We start from the raw sequence: 25,287 nt of genomic DNA on the forward strand, positions 1-25,287 counted from the left end.
CATCAAAAAGCTAAGCTGGTCTCAAAGAAAAACCTAAACACTAAGTTTTCGGAACTGATTTAATGGTTATTTCTAGGTCTTCCTAAAAACATCAGTATTACCCCGGTATCTTAATTTTACCTAATGTTTTACATTCTTTGCTTTAAAACACTGACATCCTCATAGACCAACAGGTCAAAGTTAATTATATTTGTTGTATTTGTTTGCCTCAGTCATTTAAATTACTAAAGTAATACAATGCAAAGCTAATCATGACAGATTAAGTATCTTACACAGGGATACTTAACCTAGAATTATCAGACTCCCAAAGAGTCCATGGATAAATTCAGGACATCTGTGAGCTTGGACAGAAAAAAAATCTTTAGTTTCACTAAGAACTGAAATTCAGCATTTCCTTCCAGTATGAATAGAGGCTACAAATCACAGAAGCATTAGCAGACCTGTGAATCTGTTACCATAGAAATCATTATATTTTTAAATCACAGTGTGTTTGATGTGAGTATTTCAAAATATCATTTGCTCTTATCTCATGTTAGGTATATTAGTTATTAGATGTGTTGCCAGGTCTTTTACTTAATGCAGTGACTAAGGCACATGTATGTAACTCTTACTACAAACTTGTTTTTAAATATTTGGATAATTTTGTATTTCAATATAACTGGATTTTATTGTAATCTTATGTATTTCACCATAAGCACATATAAACAGTCTTCTGAGGGGAAGGGCTATTTACAGGTTTAACAAGATGTCAAAGGTCAAAAGCCCCTGGAACCCAGCCACTTTGTCCGGCGATTCCAGTCTCCCAACAGAACCGCTGTCTCCAGCACCAAGCACTGTCTTCCACACTTACTCTTCTGCATGGATAAATAGATTTATGAACATCTGGGAGCACGCTTTATATTTTATGTGTTCTGTACTTGTGTTTTATACTTTTATTTTATAATATACTTACAAGTCTATATCATTCAGATATTCCTGCTATTTCCAGCTTTTGGCTACTATTAAAAAATTCTGTAATAAAACTCCTTGTATATGGAGTTTTATTGTATATGTTTTTTTATATACTGGCATTTTTTTAAGTTTCAAGATCAGTTCTACTTGTGAAATAGTGGGGCCAACAACAATACCCTCAAATTTAACTGTAAGCTAATTTTGTATTATGAAATCAACAGCAACAATAGCTAGTACTTTTTCTGCTTACTATGGGCTAGATCCTAAGTGCTTTACATGAATTAATTTATTTTAATCCTTACAACTCAAAGGGGGGGCACTGTTATGATTTCAGTTTACAGGTAAGGAAACAGGTTCAGAGTGGTGTTCAGCCTCTAGCTCCCAAAGTTTATAATGCTGATGACAAATTCAAACAAGCAGGTATTCTTGGAACACAAGAAACCTCATCAACATAGGCCCCCTTAGTGTCACTTTGAAGGGGAACAGTAAATGATGACTGACACTTGGCTACATCATTAACTTCTGAGAGTGTGTCCTGAAGCGGCTTAGAATTTCTTTGTCACTGTGCTTTTGAAGAGGTGGATCAAAGAGAAAAAGATCACAGTAATTATTACAATCCACCACCTAATCAGTTATGGCAAAGGCAAGATGAGATGTGTCTATGTCAACAATGAGCAAATTTGCCATCAGACTTGGAAGCATGAGAACGACCTTGAACTTGGCATAGGGTCTCCACTATCTTAGGCCCAAAGGATTTCACAGGCAGCATGGCAGATCATAAATCCAAATGGAAAAAAATGCCAACAGGTTAAATATAAGCATGTGCTAATGAAGACCTGATCGCTAAGGCAGGCCTGGTCTTCTTGGCGATAAGAGCATTATTAAAATCCATGTTATTCATCAAGGCCTCATGCTGGTGGGAGGCAAGGCTACTCTTTCCAGTTAGCAAGTTCCAAAAGAGACCAAAAGGAACAAAACCACAGAAATGGTATCTTTTTAAATTATCTGGACTCTGCTGAGCAGAGATAAAATAATCCTGCTGCTATTCCGTGTCTGGTTTAACATATCCTAGCAATGAAGGTCATTTGGCTTAATGGAGGCCAGAAATCTTTTCCCCTTTCTATATCAACACTTGTGATTTGAGCATCCATGAAACAGGGTAGGTGATCAGAAAGCACAGTAATGGGAATTCAGGGATGTATATCATAAGCCTCAAAGTGGTTTCCCCATAAGATCGGATGAATGACCTATACATCATCCACCACCAACACTTTCTTCTCCTTCCTGTCCTGGAGACAGTGTGGGGGAGCTCTGGAACCCAACCATCCTGGGCTTGAATCTACAATAAGCTGGGACTTAGAGAAAACTGATTATCTCTCTGAGCCTCAGTTTCCTTATCTTCAAAAAGGGTATGGTAATACCTATGGTCACTGGACAGTTGTAAGATTAAACGGATCTCATCCCACCTCCAGTCATGGTTCAGACTGCCGCCCCAGGAGAGCCCCACCAGCATGGAAAGGAAGCCCCTCCACCAGCCCCATCTCCACCAGGACAGCGGGAAGGATTCCTCCCACAGAAGGGGTATAAGCAGGTGTCCCATATAAAGTCTTACTTAGCAAGAAACCAAAGGTACAGCTCAAAGAGAGATGGATCAGAGAAAAGTGAAAACTATCCCCCGCTCTGAGTTTCTGTACAAGATACTCAACTGCTCTGAACAGCATTTCTACCTCTCACTGCCAGAAGGGGTATAAACCTGCTCACGGGTTTAAAAAATATCTATACCCTTTTAGCCAGGAATTTCATATTTTATCCATTTTTATCCTTCTAATAGAAGATTAGACAAAGGTACTCTAGAATGTCTATCGGTGTCACTTATAATAAGGAAAAATTGTCACTTATCTAAATATCCAATAAAAGATTGGTTAAATAAATTTGGTGCATCCATTTGACAATGTACTTTATAGTTACTAAAAATAATGTTCTTGAGGACTATTTCAAGATGTGGTAACATGACTTCAATAAATAAATGAAAACCACATGAATAAATTAATACATATTATGATCTCAATTTTAAAAACTGTGTGCTTATATAAGCTTTAAAAGCTGGTTGAAAACAGGTGCTACTTAGGGATACATGTATGTAGCAAGATCATAGACAGGCAACGTGACAATAAACATTACACTCAGCACAGAAAGAGGTTTCCAAGGGCCTTTGGCTTTACTGTTAAGGGCTACATGGAATTTTATATTATCCTTTACACCATTTTGTATGTCTGCACTATTTCATAATGAAGAAATTGTAAAGTGCATGTGTGTATAATGCCAGGAAGGTAACACATCGAAATTGCTTTGTGATGGGATTATTGATGAATTCTATTGTTCAAATTTTCTGCAAGGAACATATATTCCTTTTCATCTTTTACATTGTTTTTATCATTGGGAAATATTTTTATACTCCCCCCTGAACTCATCTGTTTTTGAGAAAGGATGGTTGGTGCTAAGCAGGGCCCTGCATTGGGGGCACAGCTGGCTCTTCCACCAAGGGCTTTTCCTGGGGCACCATGAACCCCGGCTCTTTACTCAGGGTCTCTCATCCATTAGAATTTGAAGTAGAAGAGTACTGTGGGGGAAGAAATGTCTCTGAAATCATCCTACTCATATCCCTTGATGTGAGAGGAGATCTGTAGGTGGCTGCTGGAAGCATTCTCTACACTGCAAATTGTTCTCAAAAGTATACGTTACTTTTTTTTTTCTGGAACAGTTTGTGTTCTACCCTGCCAGGAAGCTGGGGGTTCAGCTAGTGGATTGGGTGAAGTGGTGGGAAAAAATAGAGACCAATTATATCATTAAATAGTGTGGACTCACCAGTACAATTCATTTTTCACCAAGTGGTAGGGGTGAAGGTGGGAGTATAGTTCTTTGGAGACACGTCACTGTGCTTTAAGATCTTTCCAATATTATTTCAAGAGGAACTTTCAATTATGCCAAGACATGGGGTCTTGGCTGGGCTCCATGAGCTCACACATCAATCTTGTAAAATGTTCTGAAACTCAGTGTTATTATCACATTCCTAAAGGAGTCTGTGGTCCCCCAAACAATTGAGGATCCCGTTCTGTAACAATAAGCTCTTTTCTTAGCTCATCCATTCCTATTTGGTCTCTAAGCCCAAATTCAATAAGAGGTTGGAGAGGAGTTTAACAGGAAAACTCCCCTCCAGTCACCTATCAGAATCATCAGCTGAGGCTTTAAAATAAAGTGAGATGTCAGTGGGAGATGTCTAGTGTTACCATCACTCAGACACCCTGATGGGCTTTATATGTAATTTTTAATCAAAGGGGGAAGATTTTGTCTGCATTAACATTTCCCAATTTTATGTCACAGATATGTTTCTTTAAAAGTGGTATGTGTGCTGAATTCCCCATATCCTGGAGAACTCACTGTTTTTTATTTTTAAATCCATCAACTAATAACTATTTACCAAGAACTCACTTTTGGTAATGCTGTGCACACAGCATTTGGCTTGGACTCGATAAAAACTTGACCATGACCCCCAAAAGACCTCTGTCCCCTCATCTAGCAACTTCTTGCTCAAAGACATCTGGTGAATGTCTTTCCGCTTATTAAATGGAATAAAAATCGAGAGTTACTAATATTACTTTCCCAAACCCTCACATCCTCCACTATGAGTCATCCATTGGAACCCACCTCTTTTTCAGATACCACTTTCCACTGCACACAGAAACAGGCTCCAAACAACTTTGCAGTCATGCTGCTGGTTAGTCAAGGGACTATCTCTCTACTGGATATCACCATTTAAAAGCACCTTTGAATAGCCTACAAAGGTCATTTATGAGAACAATTAATTTATTAGACTCATATTTATTTAGACATTGTTTTCTTTATGGCAAAACATCTTCTCATGAGTGACTTCACCCACCACTTCATTTGATTCAACTCATCTCTACTGAGCGCCTGCTAGGTGTAAGGCACTGAAAATCAGTACCACTTCCTCTGTGGCCACATCTCAGTCACACATCCTGTCATCTTCATGTGACTTAGACAGTCAGTTAGGCTGCACAAGGCCAGTTTTCATGTACTCCAATAGCTTGTAGGATTCTCTTAACATTTACAATTATTGTAACACTGTGTGACAATATCTGGAGGGAACTCTGCCCAGGCTCTGGAATCTGTATTGCTATGATTCAGGAAAAATGCCAGGCAAATTGGAAAGGAGTTTGGCTATAGTTGAATCCCTAAGCATAAAGATGCTTAGGGATTTATATTTCATAAAATATAGTAGATTTTTATTTCATAAAAGTCTCTTTACTGTGACAAAACATGATGTGAAATAGTTAAAGACAGAGAGAGAAATAAAAAACAAATCACAACTCATGACTGCAAATACTAATCTTTTCATATAAAAGAGTTTAGTGGGTTTTGATAAAAAGCTACTAGAAACATGTTTTCCTGAAAACATAAATATGGTTCAGGAATAATGAAAGATGAGGCATGATCTTAGAAATGACCTAGATTAAAGTCTTGCCTAAATCACTATACATCCCTGGGCTTCTAATTCTTCATTTTCAAAGTGAGAGAATAAGAAAATATGATGATTAAGGGCTCTTTAAATTTTGAAAGCCAATGATTCTAATAATTGCCACAAAATTTAAAAAATTCAAACATAAAAAACTTATTGCTGATAAGGAAACTTCCATAAATTATACTTGTCAATAATAAAACATTCACTGAGTAAAGTAAAACCCAGAAGTAATGCTACAATGGCCACCTAGTAAACTGGTCCAACTCCATCAATCTGATGGCATAAGGGCTGGATATGGTGAAATTAAAATGTGCAAGCACATTAATTAGATGATAGCTCAGGCTCACTCCATCATGGCTGTTTGTATCATAGAAAACTTGCAATGATTAAAAATAACTCAGAGTATTGTTTACATGGGTAATTAAATGTCATCAGATAAGAACCCAATAATCTATGTGCTATGAAGATTCAAATTTTCACAATGGTTGTAGAATAATTTATCTCAAACACCTTTTTAAAAACCAAATGAGGAAACTGAGGCCCAGAGAGTGGAGAAGATGGCCAAAGTTACACTGTTATGGGCAGAGCCAGAACCATGCCCCAGTTCTTAGCAAAGAAGCCTTCTCATCTTACAGCAGTGTCTTCTCTGGTCTCAGAGGAGGAGAAAGACCTGGGTCCAATGTTAGATGGATACAACATGCACAGTGTTTGAACTCCAAGACATGCAAAAGGTGAATAGACTTGGGGGGCCCAGGGAGAGCCTGAATCCCTACCCATCCCCATCCTCATCCCCAGATAAGGAGGGCATCAGAGGCTCAGGTAGGCATCCACTGTGCCCTGAGGAGACAAGGAAGCCACATAAAGAAAGCTACCAAAATTAAGCATTCAAGGATATGGGCCTGGAAAATCCAAGGCAGCTTTTTACTTCTATCATCACCAGCTTTCAACTACCATGTCACTTAAATACGTTTTGCAAAATTCTGCTTTTAAAGAAAAACACAATGAGGCTAACATTTCGTGGGTGCTTAGTGCATGCCAGGTAATGTGCTTAGTATTCTCACTTCTATTGCTCTATTTGATCCTCACAAAAATTTTGTTAAGTCTTTTCATCCATATTTTCCAGATGAGGAATCAGAGGTGAGAAAAAGTGTCACACAAATGGTAAGTGGAGAATCTTAATTCAAACTAATATCTGTTAAATCCAAAGTCACTCACTCAGCCATGCTGCTGGAGATTTCTGGCCTTAAGGCCACCCAGTTGCTGAGTTGGGCCAACTTGCTAACTTCTCCGAAGGTAGGCAAACATCTGGTCCATCTTCTGGAACCAGCTTCTAAAATAGCAAGGTGGAATTTTTCTAGATTCCAACCAGATGCACTGAGCTCATAATCCATTGTATGAGAGAAAAGACATGGGTGATAAACAATTTGGTTTGGAAGTTTAAGTTGGACACAAAGCTTTCTCTAGTAAAAATGAAATATTTTTAAAAAGAGTTTTTCCCCAGGTCACAACTGCCACAGTCAGATCCTATAAACCCACTTAACTTAACAAGCACAGCATTTTAACAAATAGATTCAGAGATGAGAGGTGTTCCCATGGCAGGCGAGTAGGAAGGACTGTACTTACACTTATGTCAAGACTACAAAGGCTAACAGCATCTTCATCTTGGGCGCTCTGCTTCCGTTTTCGCTGTAAAGAAAATGATAAAACAAAGTTCAGATGCAAACATGGATTATGGCTTTGATTAAGGAAAGAAAAACAGCAGTCAAGTAGCACATGCAATCCTTGTCATTCCTACCTGGTTGCCCAAAACCTTTAACCAAGCTACATAAATGAACAGTTCTAAGAAAGCCTAAGAAAGTCCAGGAAACTATTTTGGTCTTCAGTTTATTTTGTTCATTAGATTCCACATTTAAGTGAGATCATATGATATTTGTTCTTCTCTGACTTATTTCACTTACCATAATAATCTCCAGGTTCATCCATGCCGTTGCAAAGAGTAAGAGTTCCTTCTTTTTACAGCTACATACAATTCCATTATGTAAATGTACCACAGTTGTGTTTTTTTAATCCACTCATCTACTAATGGCCACTTGGGCTGTTTCCAGATCTTGGCTATTATAAATAACACTGCTATGAATGTAGGGGTGCATATATTCTTTCTGATAGGTGTTTCTGGATTCTTATATAGTCCCAAAATTGGGATCACTGGGTCAAAAGGCAGTTCCACTTCCAATTTTTTGAGGAAACTCCATACTGTTTTCCACAGGGGCTTCAGCAATCTGCATTCCCACCAACAGTGCACGAGGGTTTCCCTTTCTCCATAACCTCACCAGCACTTATTCTTTGTTGATCTATTGATAGTAGCCATTCTGGCAGAAGGGACGTGATACCTCATTGCAGTTTTAATTTGCATCTCTCTGATGATTAGTGATATTGAGCATTTTTTCATGTATCTATTAGCCCCTGTATGTCCTCTTTGGGGAAGTGTTAAAGTAGATTCAGAGGCTTGGATACACGGAATAGACTGACAGATCTCAGAGGGGAGGGGTTTGGGGTACTGGATAATAGAAGGTGAAGAGATTAGCCAAAGAACATATATGCATGGCCCATGGAACAAACAACAGTGTGGTGAAGGCTGGGGGACAGGGGCTGGGTGGAGGTAGGCAAAGGTGGGGGTGGGTAGGGGACAACTGTAATAGTGTGAACAATAAAAAACCTACTCTTATTGAGTAAAACACTACATGTTTTCAACATCTTTACCAAAAAATTAAATAAAATTATATACAAGGAAATATTAAGCTCTAGGATAATTGGTTTGCCTTATTATTTGTATTCATGCTGCTAAAATTTGTTCCTCTTTGTATTTCTTTTTTCTTTTCTTTTTTTTTTGGTAAATGTCTTCATATATCAAAGTTTACAAATTTAGACACAAAGTTCAGATTCTTTCTAGCTTGGAAGAAAAAACTAGACTGGAAAGAAAATTTAATTCACTTAGAGATATTCCATTTTTAGAGCTGCTTTGTACTTGGGTAATTTAAATTTGTTCTAAACTTCATCCAGGGTCCTGATGTAATCGCAGAACCAGAATGTTGGAAAGAACCTTACACACCATCTCCAATCTCCCTTTCTCTTTTATAGCCATAAACACTGAGATTTAGAAAAGGTATTACTTGAAATGAAGAACATTGTACTTCAAATGAACTTATGACCAAGGAAGTCTGCCAGGTTAGATGAAGAAAAATATATTTTCCTCCATATAAAAAGAACAGAAACTCCATCTACAAACCACAATGAAGGCTCATCAAAGGCATATTCACCTCTCTTCTGAATCCCAGCTCACCAACCAGGCAAGTACTGAGTCCCTATCCTATGTCTCCCTATCCTACTTGGCAGAAAGCTACCAAAGGATCAAATCACTGACATGAAGTGACAATGGAGTCAAGAGTCTTCAGCCCCCAAAGAAGTCCACCCCTTCCTCCTCCTCCACTAGACCCTGAGAGTGAACACTGGCAGAGACTGGAAAGTAACCAGACCTATCCTTGTCCATCTTACTATCATTGTTCCAGTATTTCTTCACTTCAGTTCAACAAAGATGTGTTGTGCATCTTCTATGAGCCATGTGTTTGCTCCTGGGAATGTAAACATCAGCAACTCCCACGGTTAAGGAACTTACATTCATGGAGGAGGGACAGGCTGATATGATTAACTATAATGCAGTAAGATCCAAACAGCCTAGGGAAAGTCACTTCACTTCTCTGAGTCACCCTTTCTCAACTCTAATATGATTGTGAGGACATTTGCTTCTATTCTGAAAGAGGGAGGAATAATTATGGTAATGCATATTAGAGCTTAGTGGAACTCCTGGTACATAGTAGGCGTTCAAACCATGGACGGGAGAGCTCTGGGAACATGGTGAGGATTACTTAGTTTGGACTGGGTGGAGGTTGGGGAGGTCTTCTCCAAGGAAGAGACAGTTGATTAGGCCAGAAGTATGAATAAGTTTGCCAGACAAAGGTGGGAGAGGACTGGGGCCTCCTGTGCCATAGCCAGCTACCTAGATATTTAAAATCCCAAAGATGAATATGGTTCTATCCAGAGTAGTGCAGTTCTAGATCCTATATGTTACTGCACTCAAGCAGAGGAATGACTCAGAAATCCAATGCCAGGAGCCAGGACTCTAAACCAGCCATTCTGGGATGGTGCTCAGGAATTAATGAGCTTGCCAAGTTCTTAGGGAGCCAAACACTCCATTTTGGGGGGAGCCTTGAGAAGATGTTGGTAGCCATTTGCCACTTTTGAGAATGCTTCATATTTGCATAGGGTCCTGACCTTTATTGAATCATATCTAATTATACTTAGAAGTAGCACTATGGTGTCAGTGAAGCCAATTCACTGGCCTATACTTATATGGTGACTTTTTGAGGCAAAAGGCAAGTATGGTGATGGAGAACTCCCATTCTAAAGGTAAATAAACTGAGGTCAGAGGAAATAAGCAATTTGCTCAAAATTACACAGCTGCAGTGTAACACTGAATCCAGGATTGTAATTCCTAGGGCAAAATCCTTTACATACACTGTTTAAAGCATGTTTGACAAATAGGTTATGACTCATCTGCAATCCAGGTTGTCTGGTAGCATCTGCCTGGAGAGCTGTATTGAGAAGGATTACACAGCACAGCAAATGGCAGAAGGCTCCAATCAGTTAGTACAGAGGTAGCGGGTGCAGGGTAAGAGTGGGGAACAGCTGTGTTGGTGTGCTGTGGCCAAGGACAACCTGGGCTATTCCTGAGTCTGGCTTCTCTTGCCTTGAGAGGCTACAGTATTATATAACAGGGATCTTTGGAAATGCCAAGAGGGGGCTGAGGATCTTAGATGTTACCTGTGAAGTGGAAATTATGCCTACCAGGTCAGGCTGTTGTAAAGCTCATAGATGATTTGTATATAGTTCCTGGAATGAATTCTGGCACATAGTAGAAGCACAATGAATGGTTATATATTACCCAAACTATAAGCTATACAGATATATATAGCTACCTGGTATTGTCAGATTGTAGAACTTCATGCTGCTAGAGTTCCACTCCTGGGACTTAATGATGTCATCAACATGGTACATCAATGGTAGCCTGTTACCCCAAGAAGCCCACCTTGGTAAAGGACAGAGCATGAGAGTAAGAGGCTCTTTTCCTCATAGGCATTCAGCCTTCTCCAGACCAACTCAACACACTTTGCAGCACTGAAACCCAGTCTCCTGAGCACCCCTAACCCCAGACACTTCTATGTACAAGTGTCAAATCCAAAAGACAAATGTCCTCTAGTTGACTTTTTAATTAAGCCATGGATGGTTAATCTGGGATAAAGTGATCTCCTTAGGAAACCCAGAAATTTTATGGAACAAAAGCTGAATGGATTATGAAAATATATTTTCTTTTCAATTTCCATTATATAGGGTGGTGACTGACCACTGCCAACAACAAGGAAGGAATGTGAAGTTTGAATTCTGGCCCAAAGCAAAAATTTCACAAGGCAGCACTTAGCCCTTTGTCTATTCGCTCTATGTTCATTGAGCACTTTTGAGGTGTGAAGCCCTGCTCTGAGTCCTGGGATACAGCAGTGTATGAGCCAGTGTAATCTCTGCCAAGTAATTGGAAATAAAAAGAAAAAATAATAGATTGTGATTTCTGCTGTGAATGAGTCAGAGGAGGTGCTGAGACAGAAACTAGCAGGAAATGCCTATTTTATGAAGATAATTTACTTTAGTGTTGTATTTTATGGTTTTCAGTTGACCTCATGAGATGTAAGTCCATGAAGTCAGGACTTGGTCTGTCATGGTCATCTTCCTAGAACCTGCTATAGTGCCTGGCATGTGGCCAACTCCCCCCCAGAGGAATAGTTCTTAGTTTTTGTACTTGTTGTTGATGATGCCCTTGGCCCTGTTCTCTTTGGGAAACTTGTCCTTTTCACCAATTACCCAACTCCAGGAGGGACACAGGTGAAAGAAGTGGAGAGAATCAAAAGGGCGCCCATTCCCCCAGCCCAGCCAACCTAATCAACCCTTGTGATGGTGAGTGTACACATGAAACAGCCCCATGCACGTGCTGAACATCCCACTCAAGAATTTCTAAATTCTACCCAAGAATTTCTAAAATATTGGGGAGCTCATTCATGCCAATGATCTAAGCAAAACAGTTCATGGAATAAATCACCAGTGGCAAAGTTAAGCCCTGGAGACATACACAAATAAACATCTCAGAAAACAGGGTGTGGCAGGATACTGCTCTATTTACTTCACCCAAGTGATTAATAATGATACTACTCAGACTGATAATGGCAGCTTTAGCCTATTAAACACACACTACATACTGATCACAGAGCTAAATTCTTATATGCATGATTTCATTTGATTCTCATGATTACTCCACAAGGTAGGTGGATAATATCCAGTTTACAGAGGAGGAGACAGGGGCTCAGAGAAGGGTAGGGACTTGCCTGAAGTTCTCTAATTTGCAAGTGGCAGAGCCTGGATTCAAACCTATATCTATCTGGCTGCAAGGTATGTTTCCCCACTGTTTTATCCCAGAGTCTGGGAGAGCACATCACACCCGCTGAGAGGATCTAAGAAAGTATTGAACATCAGGAATTTGTGAGGTAACATCGTTATAACTTTTATTCTACTAGAGGATTGGCCTTGAAAACAGTATGCCTATCTAGACTAGATAAGGTTGTGTGGTCCTAGGTAGACTAGGGAATGAGCCATTTTACTTTCCCTGTGCATCAGAAACCATGCACGGCTCCCCTGAGGGAGTTCCTAGGCAGGAATGACACTGTGTGTGAACTGTCTGCATTTACACACTTGGTCTCACAGGTTCTCAGCTAATTTGAGGAGCCACAGACCCACCCTGTTATTCTTGTCAAATTTACTGAAGCCAACGCACAGCCCACTTCCTTCCAGCCATGAAAACAAAGCACCCTAGGTGAGCCCAATAATTGTGCCTCAGTCTGTGCTCTCTGATTTGCACACATAACTTTAAACCCCAGTGCCCTATGTGGTAGGTCAATGAATAATTTCTGAATGAGTGACTAAAAGAATGAATAAAGGAGGCCAGTGTTCTTGGGTGACACCCTTCCCTTCCGCTAACCACCTGGCTGCCAAAATTAAATCAAAACCTCAAAAGCAAAATCACTGAAGGCTGAAATTCTTCAACCTCAAATTTCCTTGGAGACTTAAAACCCACAAGTTCAAGCTACAATTCTTGCTTTTCAAATAAGATTACCAGTGGGGGTATTTATTTTCCTTCAAATATATAGGTAGGCCAAAAGAAATGAAGGCTGTTCAGACATTGGTGCAAGTGAGACATTTGTGACTTCCACTCTTCCTGTGAGAAGGAATGTCAGATCTGTTCAAGGGCGAGGCACACCCATGGCCAGGGCATCTATCCACACACTGTCCTGAGCAACAGCATGGAGACTCAGCCTCTGTGCTTTAGGAACAAGGAATCCAAGACTGGTAACACCTCACTTGAAAGGAAACAGTCAGCTGAATGAAATAATAGTAAACTAAATGGGTACCTGGGCCCTTTTATGAACACTGAGGTGCCTCTCTGGGGCAGGAAGGAAAGTCACTTACTGAGGGGAATTTATGAAAACAAAGGTCCTGAATGTACTATCTGATCCTTAGGCCTGTCAGTTACATATTTGATGGGGACAGTTTCTGGAAGTGTTTGGCTGCTGGGAAACCTCTCTCATGCTTCTCAAATAAAAATACAACCAGGAGGCCCTTTGTTAATTTGCAACAGAAAAAAGCCCTTTGTATATTCATGTGTGAGATCTGATGGAGATACAGGTATCTCGGGATGGATCAGGTGGGCTCTGTCTGAAACTCATTAGTAGTGTGAGTCTATCCTGCTGCCTCAACTTTAAGCCTTCACCTGTCTTCCTTCCAACCCACTTTCACCACGTGTCATTGTTCCTGGGGTCACTCTATGGCTGCCTCTTTTCAGGCTTAACTACATTCTGATAGCACAGGGCAGACAACTAAATCTCATTAGTAAATTGTCCTTGAACAACTAACTGCTTTTCTCTGTTGTTCTGGGTGAGGCTCTCTGTGAAGAGCACTGACCCTAATCTCAGAAGAGCTGGTCCTGGTCCAAGCCTAAATATCTTATCCTTACTGGGCTCAGTTTATATTCTCTCTAGACCCAAACCTTGGAGTCCTTTGAGATTTTGAGTCTGAGAATCAAAGGAGAATCACCAGGCAGGCGCCTTCCAATACACAAGTGGAGGGAACTGGGCACCTGCAGTGAGCCACCCTGTGTGCTCACAGTTTAAAGGACTGGTCCATTTAAGCTTTTCTTTAACTTAGTTTAAGTAAGCACTGTGTTCATTTTACAGAGGACAATCAAGCTGAAAGGCTTTTGTGACTTGCTCAAGGTCACAAGCTTAGAAAATGCTGGAAAAAGAATTTTTCTTTAGGCCATCCTGATTCCCAAACCACTCATCCTTCTGCTGTGCAATGCTCTTTCTCTTTTTACATTGTTTTAAAACAAGATGTGTTTTATTTAAATTAATATATGAAAATGATGTAGAAATAAATATCTGCTTAAAATAATGTGTTTTACAACAATATAAAAAGGCTCGCAATGCATTTACCTATAGTTCAATTAAGAGCATAAATGAGACAGACCTGAGTTCAAAATCCATCTCCACCATTTGCCATTTGGTGTGACCCTGAGCAAGTTACTTTCCTATTCCTTACTCACTCGACAGTCAGTTACTGACGATCTATGGTGGGCCAGGTTCTAGGTGTGTGGGATGTATTTGTCTATAAAACACTTCTATAAGCTTTGATTTTTCTATCATAGGGCTATTTCCAGGATTACAGGAGATAAAGTATTTAAAACAGGACCAGGAAAATGGCAAGAGATTTAAAAATGGAAATTATTATTGCTACTGTGGTTATTATTGTATTTACTATTACTATGATTGTCACTGCTGTTCTGTTGTTTGACTTTGAGAGGCAGCGAGGTGGGTGTTGGAGACAGGTGATCCTGCAGGAGGGTGGATAGGAGACCTGGGATACATCCTGACCCTCCTCTAAGCCACGTCACTTGCACAGGGTTAGAAATGGGAGTTCTCTGGATACCTTCAGTCACATTTGCTACACGTTGTTCCCACTTCATGCACAGAGACAGGACAAATGCAATGCCAGATCATTTTAAATGGCCAAGATTGAATTGATTGGTGTTGGAACAGCCCTATAATTTAATCAGAGGGCATTTCTATTTAATAACCAAGTGACCAGATCAGCAAAGAGGCACTGATGGAGAGAGAGCAGCTCCCAACTTGACAGCAAATCGCCCCTGATTAGTCATTTATAACTATTAAATTCAAACCAGATCTCAAACCTTTTTGATTTATCTCTTTGCTGGCAAACAACTTTGGTGGCTGCAGAGGCTTTGATGCCTTGCCTTTCATCTGCACCTTCTTTGGGGAGAGATTAGCAAAAGAATTTTGTGTTCTTGTGCTTGCCCTTAGCTGGAACTTGACTCACTACCTCATGTTTGAGCAGGGAAAGGATCCACATTTTGTTTCTCTACTGTCTGAAGCTACAGGGGTGAGCAAGAGAATCAAGAGAGGGACCCCCCCAATCCATTTTTAATACCCTGCTAGAGTACTTTTCTCCTTATTTTTAAAATACCCTCTCTTTTCCAGCATCCAGGAGCACTATTCCTTTTTTCTAGACTTTTCAGTATGCTCACAAGGTGTAGAACCTGGAAATCTTGGTGCTCTCTGAGCTATTGGTAAATAGATTTTAACTAACATAACATGAGATTTTGCACTCAGATGTCATTAATGGTGGTCTGAAGATGCTAGGTGGGCTCTAAAGTAAAACTTGGTGGGACCACATCCAAGTTATGCCATTTATTTGTCGTAGAATCTTAAGCACTTCACCTTTCTGAACCTTAGTTTTCTCATCTATACAATGGGAATACAAAGGTTATTGTGAGAGTTAAATGGATGAATGTGGATAAAGGGCTCAGCACTATGCCTGGTACACAGTCCCTACTCAAGTGTTCAGTATTAGTAGTAGCAATAGCAGCCGTAACAGCAAGTGAGAGCAGCCACCACAGGGAAAAAAGTCATGGAGAAAATATTTGAAATGTATAAAAGTCTACTCATTAACTTGATTTTGAAAAGCCAGGAAAAGCCCCAGTTACTGATTTTGGCCACTGAACATGGGAACCATAGCTAGTTTGGAAGCAGAGGTGAGGTCTTCTTGGCCAAGGAAAGGTCTTCCTCTTCTGTGGGAAGGAAAACATACTGAACCAAGCAGGTGGGAGGAGGAGACACAACCAGCCTTCTGTGCCACTACCAGCCTCGATGGCCAACCAACAGCCAGAATCACTGCCATTTCACAAACACTTACAGACTACTTCTCCCTCCAAAGCTCTCAAGGCCAGAGGGGTAGGAGAAAAGACAGAAAACTCGTCTACCCAGGGCAGACAGCTAGCAAGTGTGTTTTCCAGAAAGATTGTTCTAGAAAAACTCCATTATGGGCACCAATCTAAAGTAGGAGAAGGAATTCATATTCACAAAGATTTTTAATAATGGAATATGACAAAGGCACAAAATCAAATTAACCAGAGAGCACTTTTTTCTAGGCCTCTAATAGTTATAATTATTTTATTTTATTTTTCTACTGGATCTCAAGTACATTGACTTGGATTAATCACAACCTTGGTTCATAAAACATTATTAATACTGATGCCTCCTTGGCCTTCTTGTATTTGTTTATTCACTTATTTTTAACAACATAATGAACTCCCACTTATTAAAAATTATTCCCATATGGAATGGTTTGACAAAAACATTATCCATATCATTCAGGGAATGTCCAAATAATTTCTTAATTTCTAGAGAATTACTCCACTGAACTAACCAACTCAGAAGGTCCAACTGCACAATCTGGGTTCAGATGTGCTTATCCTGGAAACCTGATTTTACAAGGAGAGCTCTCAGTTCTTCACTCATTTGTGTTTCTGCCTTTCCTATCCAGAAAGACCCCAGGGCTGGTAACACCTTAGCCACAGCCTGAAAAACAGTATTCTCCTATCACTCTAGATAATTTTTCTAAATTCATACTCTAAATCTAATCAAGAAGAAACATCTAACAAACTCATACTGAGGGATGCTGTACAAAATAACTTGCCTCTTCTCTTCAAAACTGTCCAAATCAAGAAACACCAAGAAGCCTGGGAAACAGTTTCAGACTAAAGAGACAGGGCGGTAAATGCAACACATAGTCCTGAACCAGATTCATTATTGTGACAGTTGGTAAATTAAAAAAATAAATGGTGGATGAGTTAATATATTCTGACAATGCTAAATTTCCTGCCTTTAATAATTAAACTGTGTGAGAGGATGCTCTTATTCTTAGGAAATACACACTGAATTGAAATATTTGGGGTTAAAGGGACGTAATGTCTGCAACTCTTTCTCAAATAGGAAGGAAAATAACATTCAGAAATAACCTGTACATGTAACCCCTTCCCATCAAAAACAAACAAACAAACAACTATAAACAGTCCCAAGTCCATTCATTCCTCCTTGGGGCATCTATACGCACACAATGCCAGGGGGCAACAGGCCCTCCACGCGCCTCCTGCCAAGGGCTCAGCTTTGCCGGATCTTCCAGCCCTTGGGTGTGTGTGCCCTATGCTCCTACAAGGCAGCAAGTCCATCCAGGCACTGGGCAGAAATTGAATGGTAGTAACTGGAGCACAATTCCTTAGGCCCAAGAAGAATATAATTTAAGGATTCGATAAAAAAATTGCCCTTTCCCAAATGAAACTAGAAACTCTCACAACATATCATTTATCCTTAAAGATGTTCCTCTCTCTCAATGAGAAAGAAACAACCATAAGCAAAATAACTGTGTAATAATACCCTTCTCCTTAAAACAAGGTCCTTGAATATACAGATCTCTCTCCACCCCTTCCTCTCTCCCTCTCTCTTTGTCTGAGAGAGAAAGAGATGGGGGGGGGGGCGGGCAATGAGAGAGAGACAGAAAGACAGAGAGACAGACAGAGAGGAGAGGGGGTAGGGCGGAAAGGAAACATCTATGTGAGAGAGAAACATCAATTTGTTGCCTTCCACATGTCCCCTGACCAGGGACCAAACCTGCAACCCAGGCATGTACCCTGACTGGAATTCATACTGGTGGCCTTTTGGTTTGTGGGACAATGCCCAACCAACCAACTGAGCCACACTGGCCAGGGCACAATGTCTCTCAATATAATTCCTTACAATTTTGCCTCTGGAGGCAATTCCAGAGAAGCCCTGGACTGTCCATGTGACAAAGACCCTTCTCTCTGTCCAGGTACAGTTCATTAGCACAGAGAAGGTCACCAGTTTTCAGGGTAGTTGTCTTGACTAACTTGAGAATAATACTCTTGGCAATAGTCTGCAGAGAAGCCATCAGAACAATAATGTAAAAGCCAGTTACTGTTTTGGTGTGGTGTCTGGAAAGACATCAACTGTGATTACAGGGACATTTTCCTTCTGCAGCTGTCTTTGAAAGTAGAGGAGGGCCTCACCACAACCTCAAATTACAGGAGGGAGGCAAAGGGCCCCCAAACACCAGAGACGTGCAGGTATTCGGAACATCCCTTCTTTAATGGTACTATCATGTCCTGTCAAGTTTTGAATAAAAAAAGCAAAAGTTGTGGTGAGCCACAAATGGGCTGCTAGGAGGGGGTAAGTACTTTGCACTAAATTTTCTAATCCTGATTTTTCTTCAAAGCCCATCCCAATCACTTTTATCCTTAAGTCTGAAACTGAGTCTGGATTTTGCAGAATCAAGGAATATTTATCCAGCATTTAATCCATTTTCCCAGGAAATCAGTGTTTTATTAAGAATAGAATTCTTTCAGGTCCAGAATTTTCCTGGACATTTCTAAAGCTTAACCCAACACACAGAAAAAGTTCAATAAATGTTTGTTGACTGAAGTAACCCACCTATCCCCACATAGCAAGTATAAAGCTACAGAGTTTCTTTTCAGGAAGACTGAAAATGCTAAGACATGCCATTCATAAAATTTCATTTTTTACTCTGAGGCCCACAATATTCCTGAATTGTGATAAGAGAATGTCAGGGACAACAGGAAACTCAGAAAAGTGAATTTCATAAGATAGATTCATTTATTCAACATACATGTTACAGAGCACCTATGAGATGCCAGGCACTGTTCAGGATACAGTAGACACACTGGTCAGTAAAGAGATAGAGTCTGTGCCCTCAGGAAGAACATAGTTGAGTAGGGAACAGTAGGAGCAGAGATGATAAACCAGTAAGCAACTAAACAAGCTAGTTATAGAGTACACAAAGTGTAATGAAGAAAGTAAACCAGGGCAATATGAGAGGAGGTAGGGGCAGAGCCACTACAGACAGTGGTCAGGGGGCTTGTCAGAGGAGGGACATGCATTTGAGTGTTAGGACAGAGCCAGCCAAGCAAAGATGGGGATGGGTAGGGAAAGAGAGCTTCTAAAGACCTCTCATCATTAAAGGTTCAAGTTCTCTCCTCCCATATGTCCCACACACAGTATGGGATGCCTCTTCTGATTGGCCAGTGCCCATGCATGTGATTCTCTGATACATCCCAGGGTGTATTGCACCCTGGACTTCCCCACGCTCTGAACAGTCTAGGTTCCATGGGACCAGACATTCCAGGCATAGGCCCAAGCCTGAAAACAAGAAACCCTCTCTGCATTAGAACTTCAGTTCTGCCTTGAAACTGCTAATGGGACCCATGCCAAATCTGAAGCTTCATCCTGCAGAAGCACCTTTTCAATCTCCCTAATTTTGGGCTCCTGGTTCTCATCAGGATGTTGCAAAAGCTTGCCAAATAGTGGCCCTCTCAGTTTGGCAACACTGGCCTGCTGTGTTTCAGCCAGAGCTCAATGATTTACCAGTAAACATTTACTTTGAGTGACCACAATGGACAGTGCTATTCTACTCACTGGATGTCTCACATTGGCAAAAAAACAATCAATGTTACACAGTGATTTAACTACATGGGCAAATTTGGAAACAGAGTTTATTAGCCAATTGTAATAATACCATATTGGAAGAGAAAGAGCAAAAATGGGATACAGGGTTACTCATCAGAACAGAGCATCACCAATATGTTAGGGAAAATGGCAGATAGAGTTGAACAATACAAAATTTAATATATTTTTGAACTTTAAAGAAGGAAAATGGTAAGTTGCTTATTTGGGTATATACCTTGGGGTAGTATTTCTCAAAGGACAGGTCTGGTGCCACAGTGGTTTGTGAGACTGTGTTCGGCAGTATGCTTACCAGCTGTCTTAGTTTGGGTTCTGTTCAAAACAGATGCTGGGGTAAAGGTTTAGGTATAAGCTGTTCATGTGAAAGGTGAATGCCAGGAAGAACTGTAGGAAGTGGGGCAATGCAATGGGGAAAGGAGGGAAGCCACAGTGGGGAATGGAGTCAGCAGGTTATAGCTGTGGGCAGCTGGAGTGTACTCCACTGAGGACCTCCCAATAGACTATAGGACACACCTCATAATTTCCCACCAAGGCATGAGGAAGTGGAAGTATTCAGCCAACCAACTCCTGCCTCTCTTTGATGGAGAGGGGTTCCTTAGGATGTTAACCCTCTTGACTGGACAACCCCTCAAGTAGAAGGACACAGGAAGTCATAGGTGGGTACAGGCGACTCTAGGTAGCATCTGAAGTGAGCCTAATGGATATGAGTGGGGCACTGAGAGAGTCTGCTACAACAGGATTTACCTAGCATCAGATTACACAATAAGAAAGTTACCATATTTTGCCATGTATAATGCACACCCGTGTATAATACACATCCACATTTTTGGCCCAAATTTTCAGGAAAAAAATCTTTCATTTAAATTTTTAATTCAATTTTATTTATTTATATTTAGAAATAAAACTGATTATCATATTCCAGGGTGTTATTTTGCATACAGATATCATTATTGCTTTCTAGAGTTACACATTTAATGCACAAGCATAAATGAAAAAATGAAAAACATTTATATAGATATGGAATTAATACTACCCATGTATAATATGCATCCTTATTTTTCCTTCAAAAAATTTGGGCAGAAAAGTGAGCATTATATACAGCATGGTATTAAATTTTTAACTCACTGCCTGGCTTAAAGGAGAAAAGCTCAGATTGGGGCTATGTCACCTTTAACACTCACTCAGTGCTTACCAACCTCAATCCTTCTTTTCTGGGTACAATAGCATTTAGCTAGAATTTAGTTACATTGTTTTGTGTATTACTTATCTTCATGGTTATATTCTATTTATGAGGTCTGTCCAGAAAAAGTCCAAACATTGTTAATATAGTGAGAATGGTTTGCAGACACTGATGTAACCTGGCAGCCAAAGAAAGTGGACTGGAATGTGCACGTGCGAACAATGACGACTTTGCTGTACTAGTCAGTGGGGGCGGTAGACATTGTTGAGTGAGCATGTGTACTGTGTGGTTGTCACATTCAAAATGACTGAGTGAGTTGAGCAATGGATCTGCATCACATTTCGAGTTAAGCTTGAATAGTCCTCCACGGAAACTATTCAGATGATTCAGAAGGCCACAACTTTGGGCAACTGGTGATTGGCAGCTTCACTATGATAATGTGCCTGCTCATGCATCATGTCTCGTGCAGAGTTTTTTTGCGACACGTCAAAGACTCAGTCTCCCACAGCCCAGATTTGGTGCCCTGTAACTTCTGGCTTTTCCCAACACTAAAATCACCTTTGAAAGGGAAGAGATTTCAGACCATTGATGAGATTCAGGAAAATATGATGGGGCAGCTGATGGTGATTGGGAGAACTGTGTGAGGTCCTAAGGTGCCTGCTTTGAAGGGGACTGAGGTGTCATTATTCTATGTATGATGTTTCTTGTATCTTTTATCTTCTTCAATAAATGTCTATTTTTCATATTACATGGCTAGATACCTTCTAGACAGACCTCATATAGCAAGTATATTGGTTTTGTTAATCATGATAAAGTTTCCATTAAAGATAAATATAAGGAAAAAACTGTTTTGTCTTCTAGAAAATGTTAAGTATTTTTCTATGTGGCTGTGGTAAAAGGTGATTCACAAGTGAGTGTGATTTAGGAAACACTTTCTTTGTGGAAACTCAGTCTCATAACTCTCACACAAAGTAACTGTCCCATGCATACTTGCTGCTTATGACAAGTACAGAAAAAGCAACACTCTGAACCCTTCTCCCCTGGGATAGTTGCAAAGGGACTCCTCCTTTTCCCCTGTCCATCTTTTCTGGAGAGAATTTGTAGCCCTCTGACTGCCCAGTCATGGATTAAAAATGAAATTCATATCTAATAGGTCTAACTTTAGCCACAGGAAATGGGAGCACTTGGGGGACCCAAAGGGTTAGCCTTGCTTTGTTTAAGGATGGGCACTGTTATCTTTACTGGGCACGTTTTCCCTTTTTGGGAGGGGAGGGAGTGGAGGCTAAGGTTTGGGGAGTGAGCGGGAAGCGAGGTCTGCTGGGTCTGTTTCCTGGTCAGCTTTGTAGGAGATTTCTCCCCTCTGTTGTCACAGTCCTGGCTTTCAAAGCTACATATCATGAGGACCCGGTGACACCCACTTTAGGATGTATTAGAAAAGATATTTTGATAATGAAAACCACTCAAACAAGGAATTTTAAAACCCTCTGTATGTTGCAAACTTATCTATGAAATGCTTTGGTAAAAGAAAAGTTTCAACCTAAATAGTCTTCTAAAATGTGTACTTGTATATTTTCTCTGGCTTGATTATAATGTACACAATTTACAGAAATCTGTTTTTTACATTTTAATCAGAAGTTGCCAGAACACAACAAATGCTATCTCTCTCTTACCTGATTCATTAGTAAAATAGAGCAAGGAGGAAACAATTATTCCCTGGGTTTTATCTATTTTTTAAGGCCATCGAATTAGCTATGTGACCTGGGGTGGTTCACTTATCCTCTAGATTTCAGTTTCACTATCTGTAAAATAAGGGAATTGGACTAGGTGACCTATAAAGTTTCCCTCCAATATTGTTTGCCTCTATGAAAACACGTAGCCAAGGAGCTTGCCGGGTCAGGGAGGAAAGTGGGCAATGAGAATAGCAGAGACCTGGAAACATTTTTTAGAAATAAATATGAGATTCTCGATTTGCCTCAAAATCATGGATGACAATAATCCTATCTGTAGGTGACACTTTTGAACCATAAGGTTTGTGTTCAGGTCCCACGATGGCCCAAGGCACCACACAAAGAGAGTGACCCACCAATGTGCTCTGAACAAGTGGACAAAAGTACTTTCTCTGGGTACCTTTTGAGGACTCAAGGCTAATGCCAGAAAGACCAATGAACAATGAAAGAGAAGAGAAAATGCAAGGAATTAGAAGAAGAAAGAGAAGTAGAAAGGAAAATGAGCAAGGGAGAGAGGAAGGGTGAATAAAGATACACATACATGCATACATACATACGAGGTCTGTCCAGAAAAAGTCCAAACATCGTTAATATAGTGAGAATGGTTTGCAGACACTGATGTAACCTGGCAGCCAAGGAGGACGAACTGGAATGAGCACATGAGAACAATGACGACTTTACTGTACTAGTCAGTGAGGGCAGTAGACACTGTTGAATGAGCATGTGTACGTGTGGCTGTCACATTCAAAATGACTGAGTGAGTTGAGCAATGGATCTGCATCACATTTCGAGTTAAGCTTGAATAGTCCTCCACAGAAATTATTCAGATGATTCAGAAGGCCACAGCTATGGGCAACGTGATTGGCAGCTTCACTATGACAATGTGCCTGCTCATGCATCATGTCTCATGCAGAGTTTTTTGGCAACATATCAAATCACTCAAGGGACTCAATCCCCCTATAACCCAGATCTGGTGCCCTGTAACTTCTGGCTTTTCCCAACACTAAAATCACCTTTGAAAGGGAAGAGATTACAGACCATTGATGAGATTCAGGAAAATATGATGGGGCAGCTGATGGTGATTGGAGAACTGTGTGAAGTCCCAAGGTGTCTGCTTTGAAGGGGACTGGGCTGTCGTTGTCCTATGTACAATGTTTCTTGTGTCTTCTTCAATAAATGTCTCTATTTTTCAAATTATATGGCTGGGTACTTTCTGGGCAGACCTTTGTACATACATATATATGTACACACAGTCAGTTCTTGTTATTTGTGGTAGTTAGGTTCTGTAAGTCTTTGTGGACAAGAAGGTTGTGAATACTGAACTATTGCTCCTAGAGGAAATATAGGGTTAAGTTCCTGCAAGCCTCTTGTCACAATATCTTCATTAACCATTTCAAGATATGTATCTTGTTTTATGTGTATTTATTTAATATATATGGTTGATTCATTAACACTGAACTCATGGCCACCAGCCAATTATAGAACTTGTGCCTGAGGAAAGCTTACCTAGCACACGTACTTTCTCTGTAAGGCACATCACAGCCTACTCGTGCTCAAGAACTCCAGCACAACACTTGGCGGAGGTGGTGGGGGTGGGGTGGGGGAAGGCATTTTAAACAGTGAAATCAACCAAAACCACAAAAAAGTGAAAAACATGGCACTGAACAGACCAAGAAAAAGACACTTGTTTATAGTATGAGAACTGGAGCAAGAAGGCAGAGTGTTGCTTGGTTGGACCTCAGCTGGGAATGCGAATGTCAAACTTTTCATTGCTCTATTCATGTCCATAAATGACTACAAAAGCGTCGTGAATGCTGATTTGGGGTTTACAAACAAATTTCAGTAAGTAGGAAAATATGGAATCTAGAATAATGAGAATCAACTATATATGTATATTTATATGAATTTGTGTGGTATACATACATATGTATCTACAGAGAGAGAAAGAAGTAAAAAGAGAATACATGCGTGAAATGAGGAAATGAGTGTTTCACCCAAGAGCACTGGGGCCTATGGTGGGGGGACAGCGGGCCTTGCACAGAGTGAGGAGAACAGTGATACCCAAGGGGCTGCATCCCTCTGCCCACACCCTTGTTAATCTGAGAGACACAAAGATGCTTTAGGCAAAACTGGCTACATAATGACTCAGAGGAAATTGAAAATGTGGGGCTCTATCCAAAAACTGAGTTTCACAAGGACTCTAGAGGAGTGTTAAACCAAGCACGGGGCCCTTCTGAACAGAGGGAGGACCCTGTGCACCTAAACAGGTCTCAGGCTGGAGAGGCTGGCCCTGCCTTCAGGCGCACAGGCAGGCCTGATCCAGGGAGGACAAGTGGCCAGTCCAGAGAAAGTGATGCATACATTACATTTGTTTGCCCAAAGTTTCAGGTCTCGACTGAAGGCCTCAGACTGCACCTTTCCTGAAACCCCAGGCCAGGCTAAGCAATGCTGAGAAGGTCCTGCCTTCTTCTCCTTTAGTGCTGACCCAACTGACCTCAAAAGACAGCAAACACCACAAGAACACTGACTGAGTGATTTTTATCTAAAATAAAAAGTAGTGGCCCAATTTTTCACTTCTTCCTCACCCAGGAAACCAGTACAGAATCTGCTTCTGTGTATTCACACACACACACACACACACACGTTTCCTTGTGGTAAAGACTTTTTGAATTGTCCACAATTCAGAGTTTAGTATCTTATGCTCCAAGGTTGGGGGTGGGTAAAGGAGTGATGGTGGGTTTGGGGTTAAAAGAGTCAGGTGCCATTTCACACCCATTGGATTGACAAAATTTAGAAGTCTGACAATACTAAGAGCTGGAGAAATGG

At 40.5% G+C, this 25,287-nt stretch overlaps 1 protein-coding gene across 7 annotated transcripts in view; it reads right to left on the reverse strand.

Moving 5' to 3' along the window:
• ARHGEF3 (Rho guanine nucleotide exchange factor 3) overlaps nucleotides 1-25,287 on the reverse strand; it is a 321,899-nt gene that overhangs the window by 142,624 nt on the left and 153,988 nt on the right. For all 7 annotated transcript variants that reach the window (XM_045832234.1, XM_045832233.1, XM_045832236.1 and 4 more), the window contains one exon: nucleotides 7,115-7,177. In XM_045832234.1, the coding sequence (XP_045688190.1) occupies nucleotides 7,115-7,177 (63 nt within the window). The remainder of the gene's footprint in view (nucleotides 1-7,114; nucleotides 7,178-25,287) is intronic.

The sequence above is a fragment of the Phyllostomus hastatus genome, unplaced genomic scaffold (genome assembly GCF_019186645.2).
Source record: "Phyllostomus hastatus isolate PE091 unplaced genomic scaffold, TTU_PhHast_1.1 phas_contig_16, whole genome shotgun sequence".
In the NCBI taxonomy this organism is placed as follows: domain Eukaryota; kingdom Metazoa; phylum Chordata; class Mammalia; order Chiroptera; family Phyllostomidae; genus Phyllostomus; species Phyllostomus hastatus.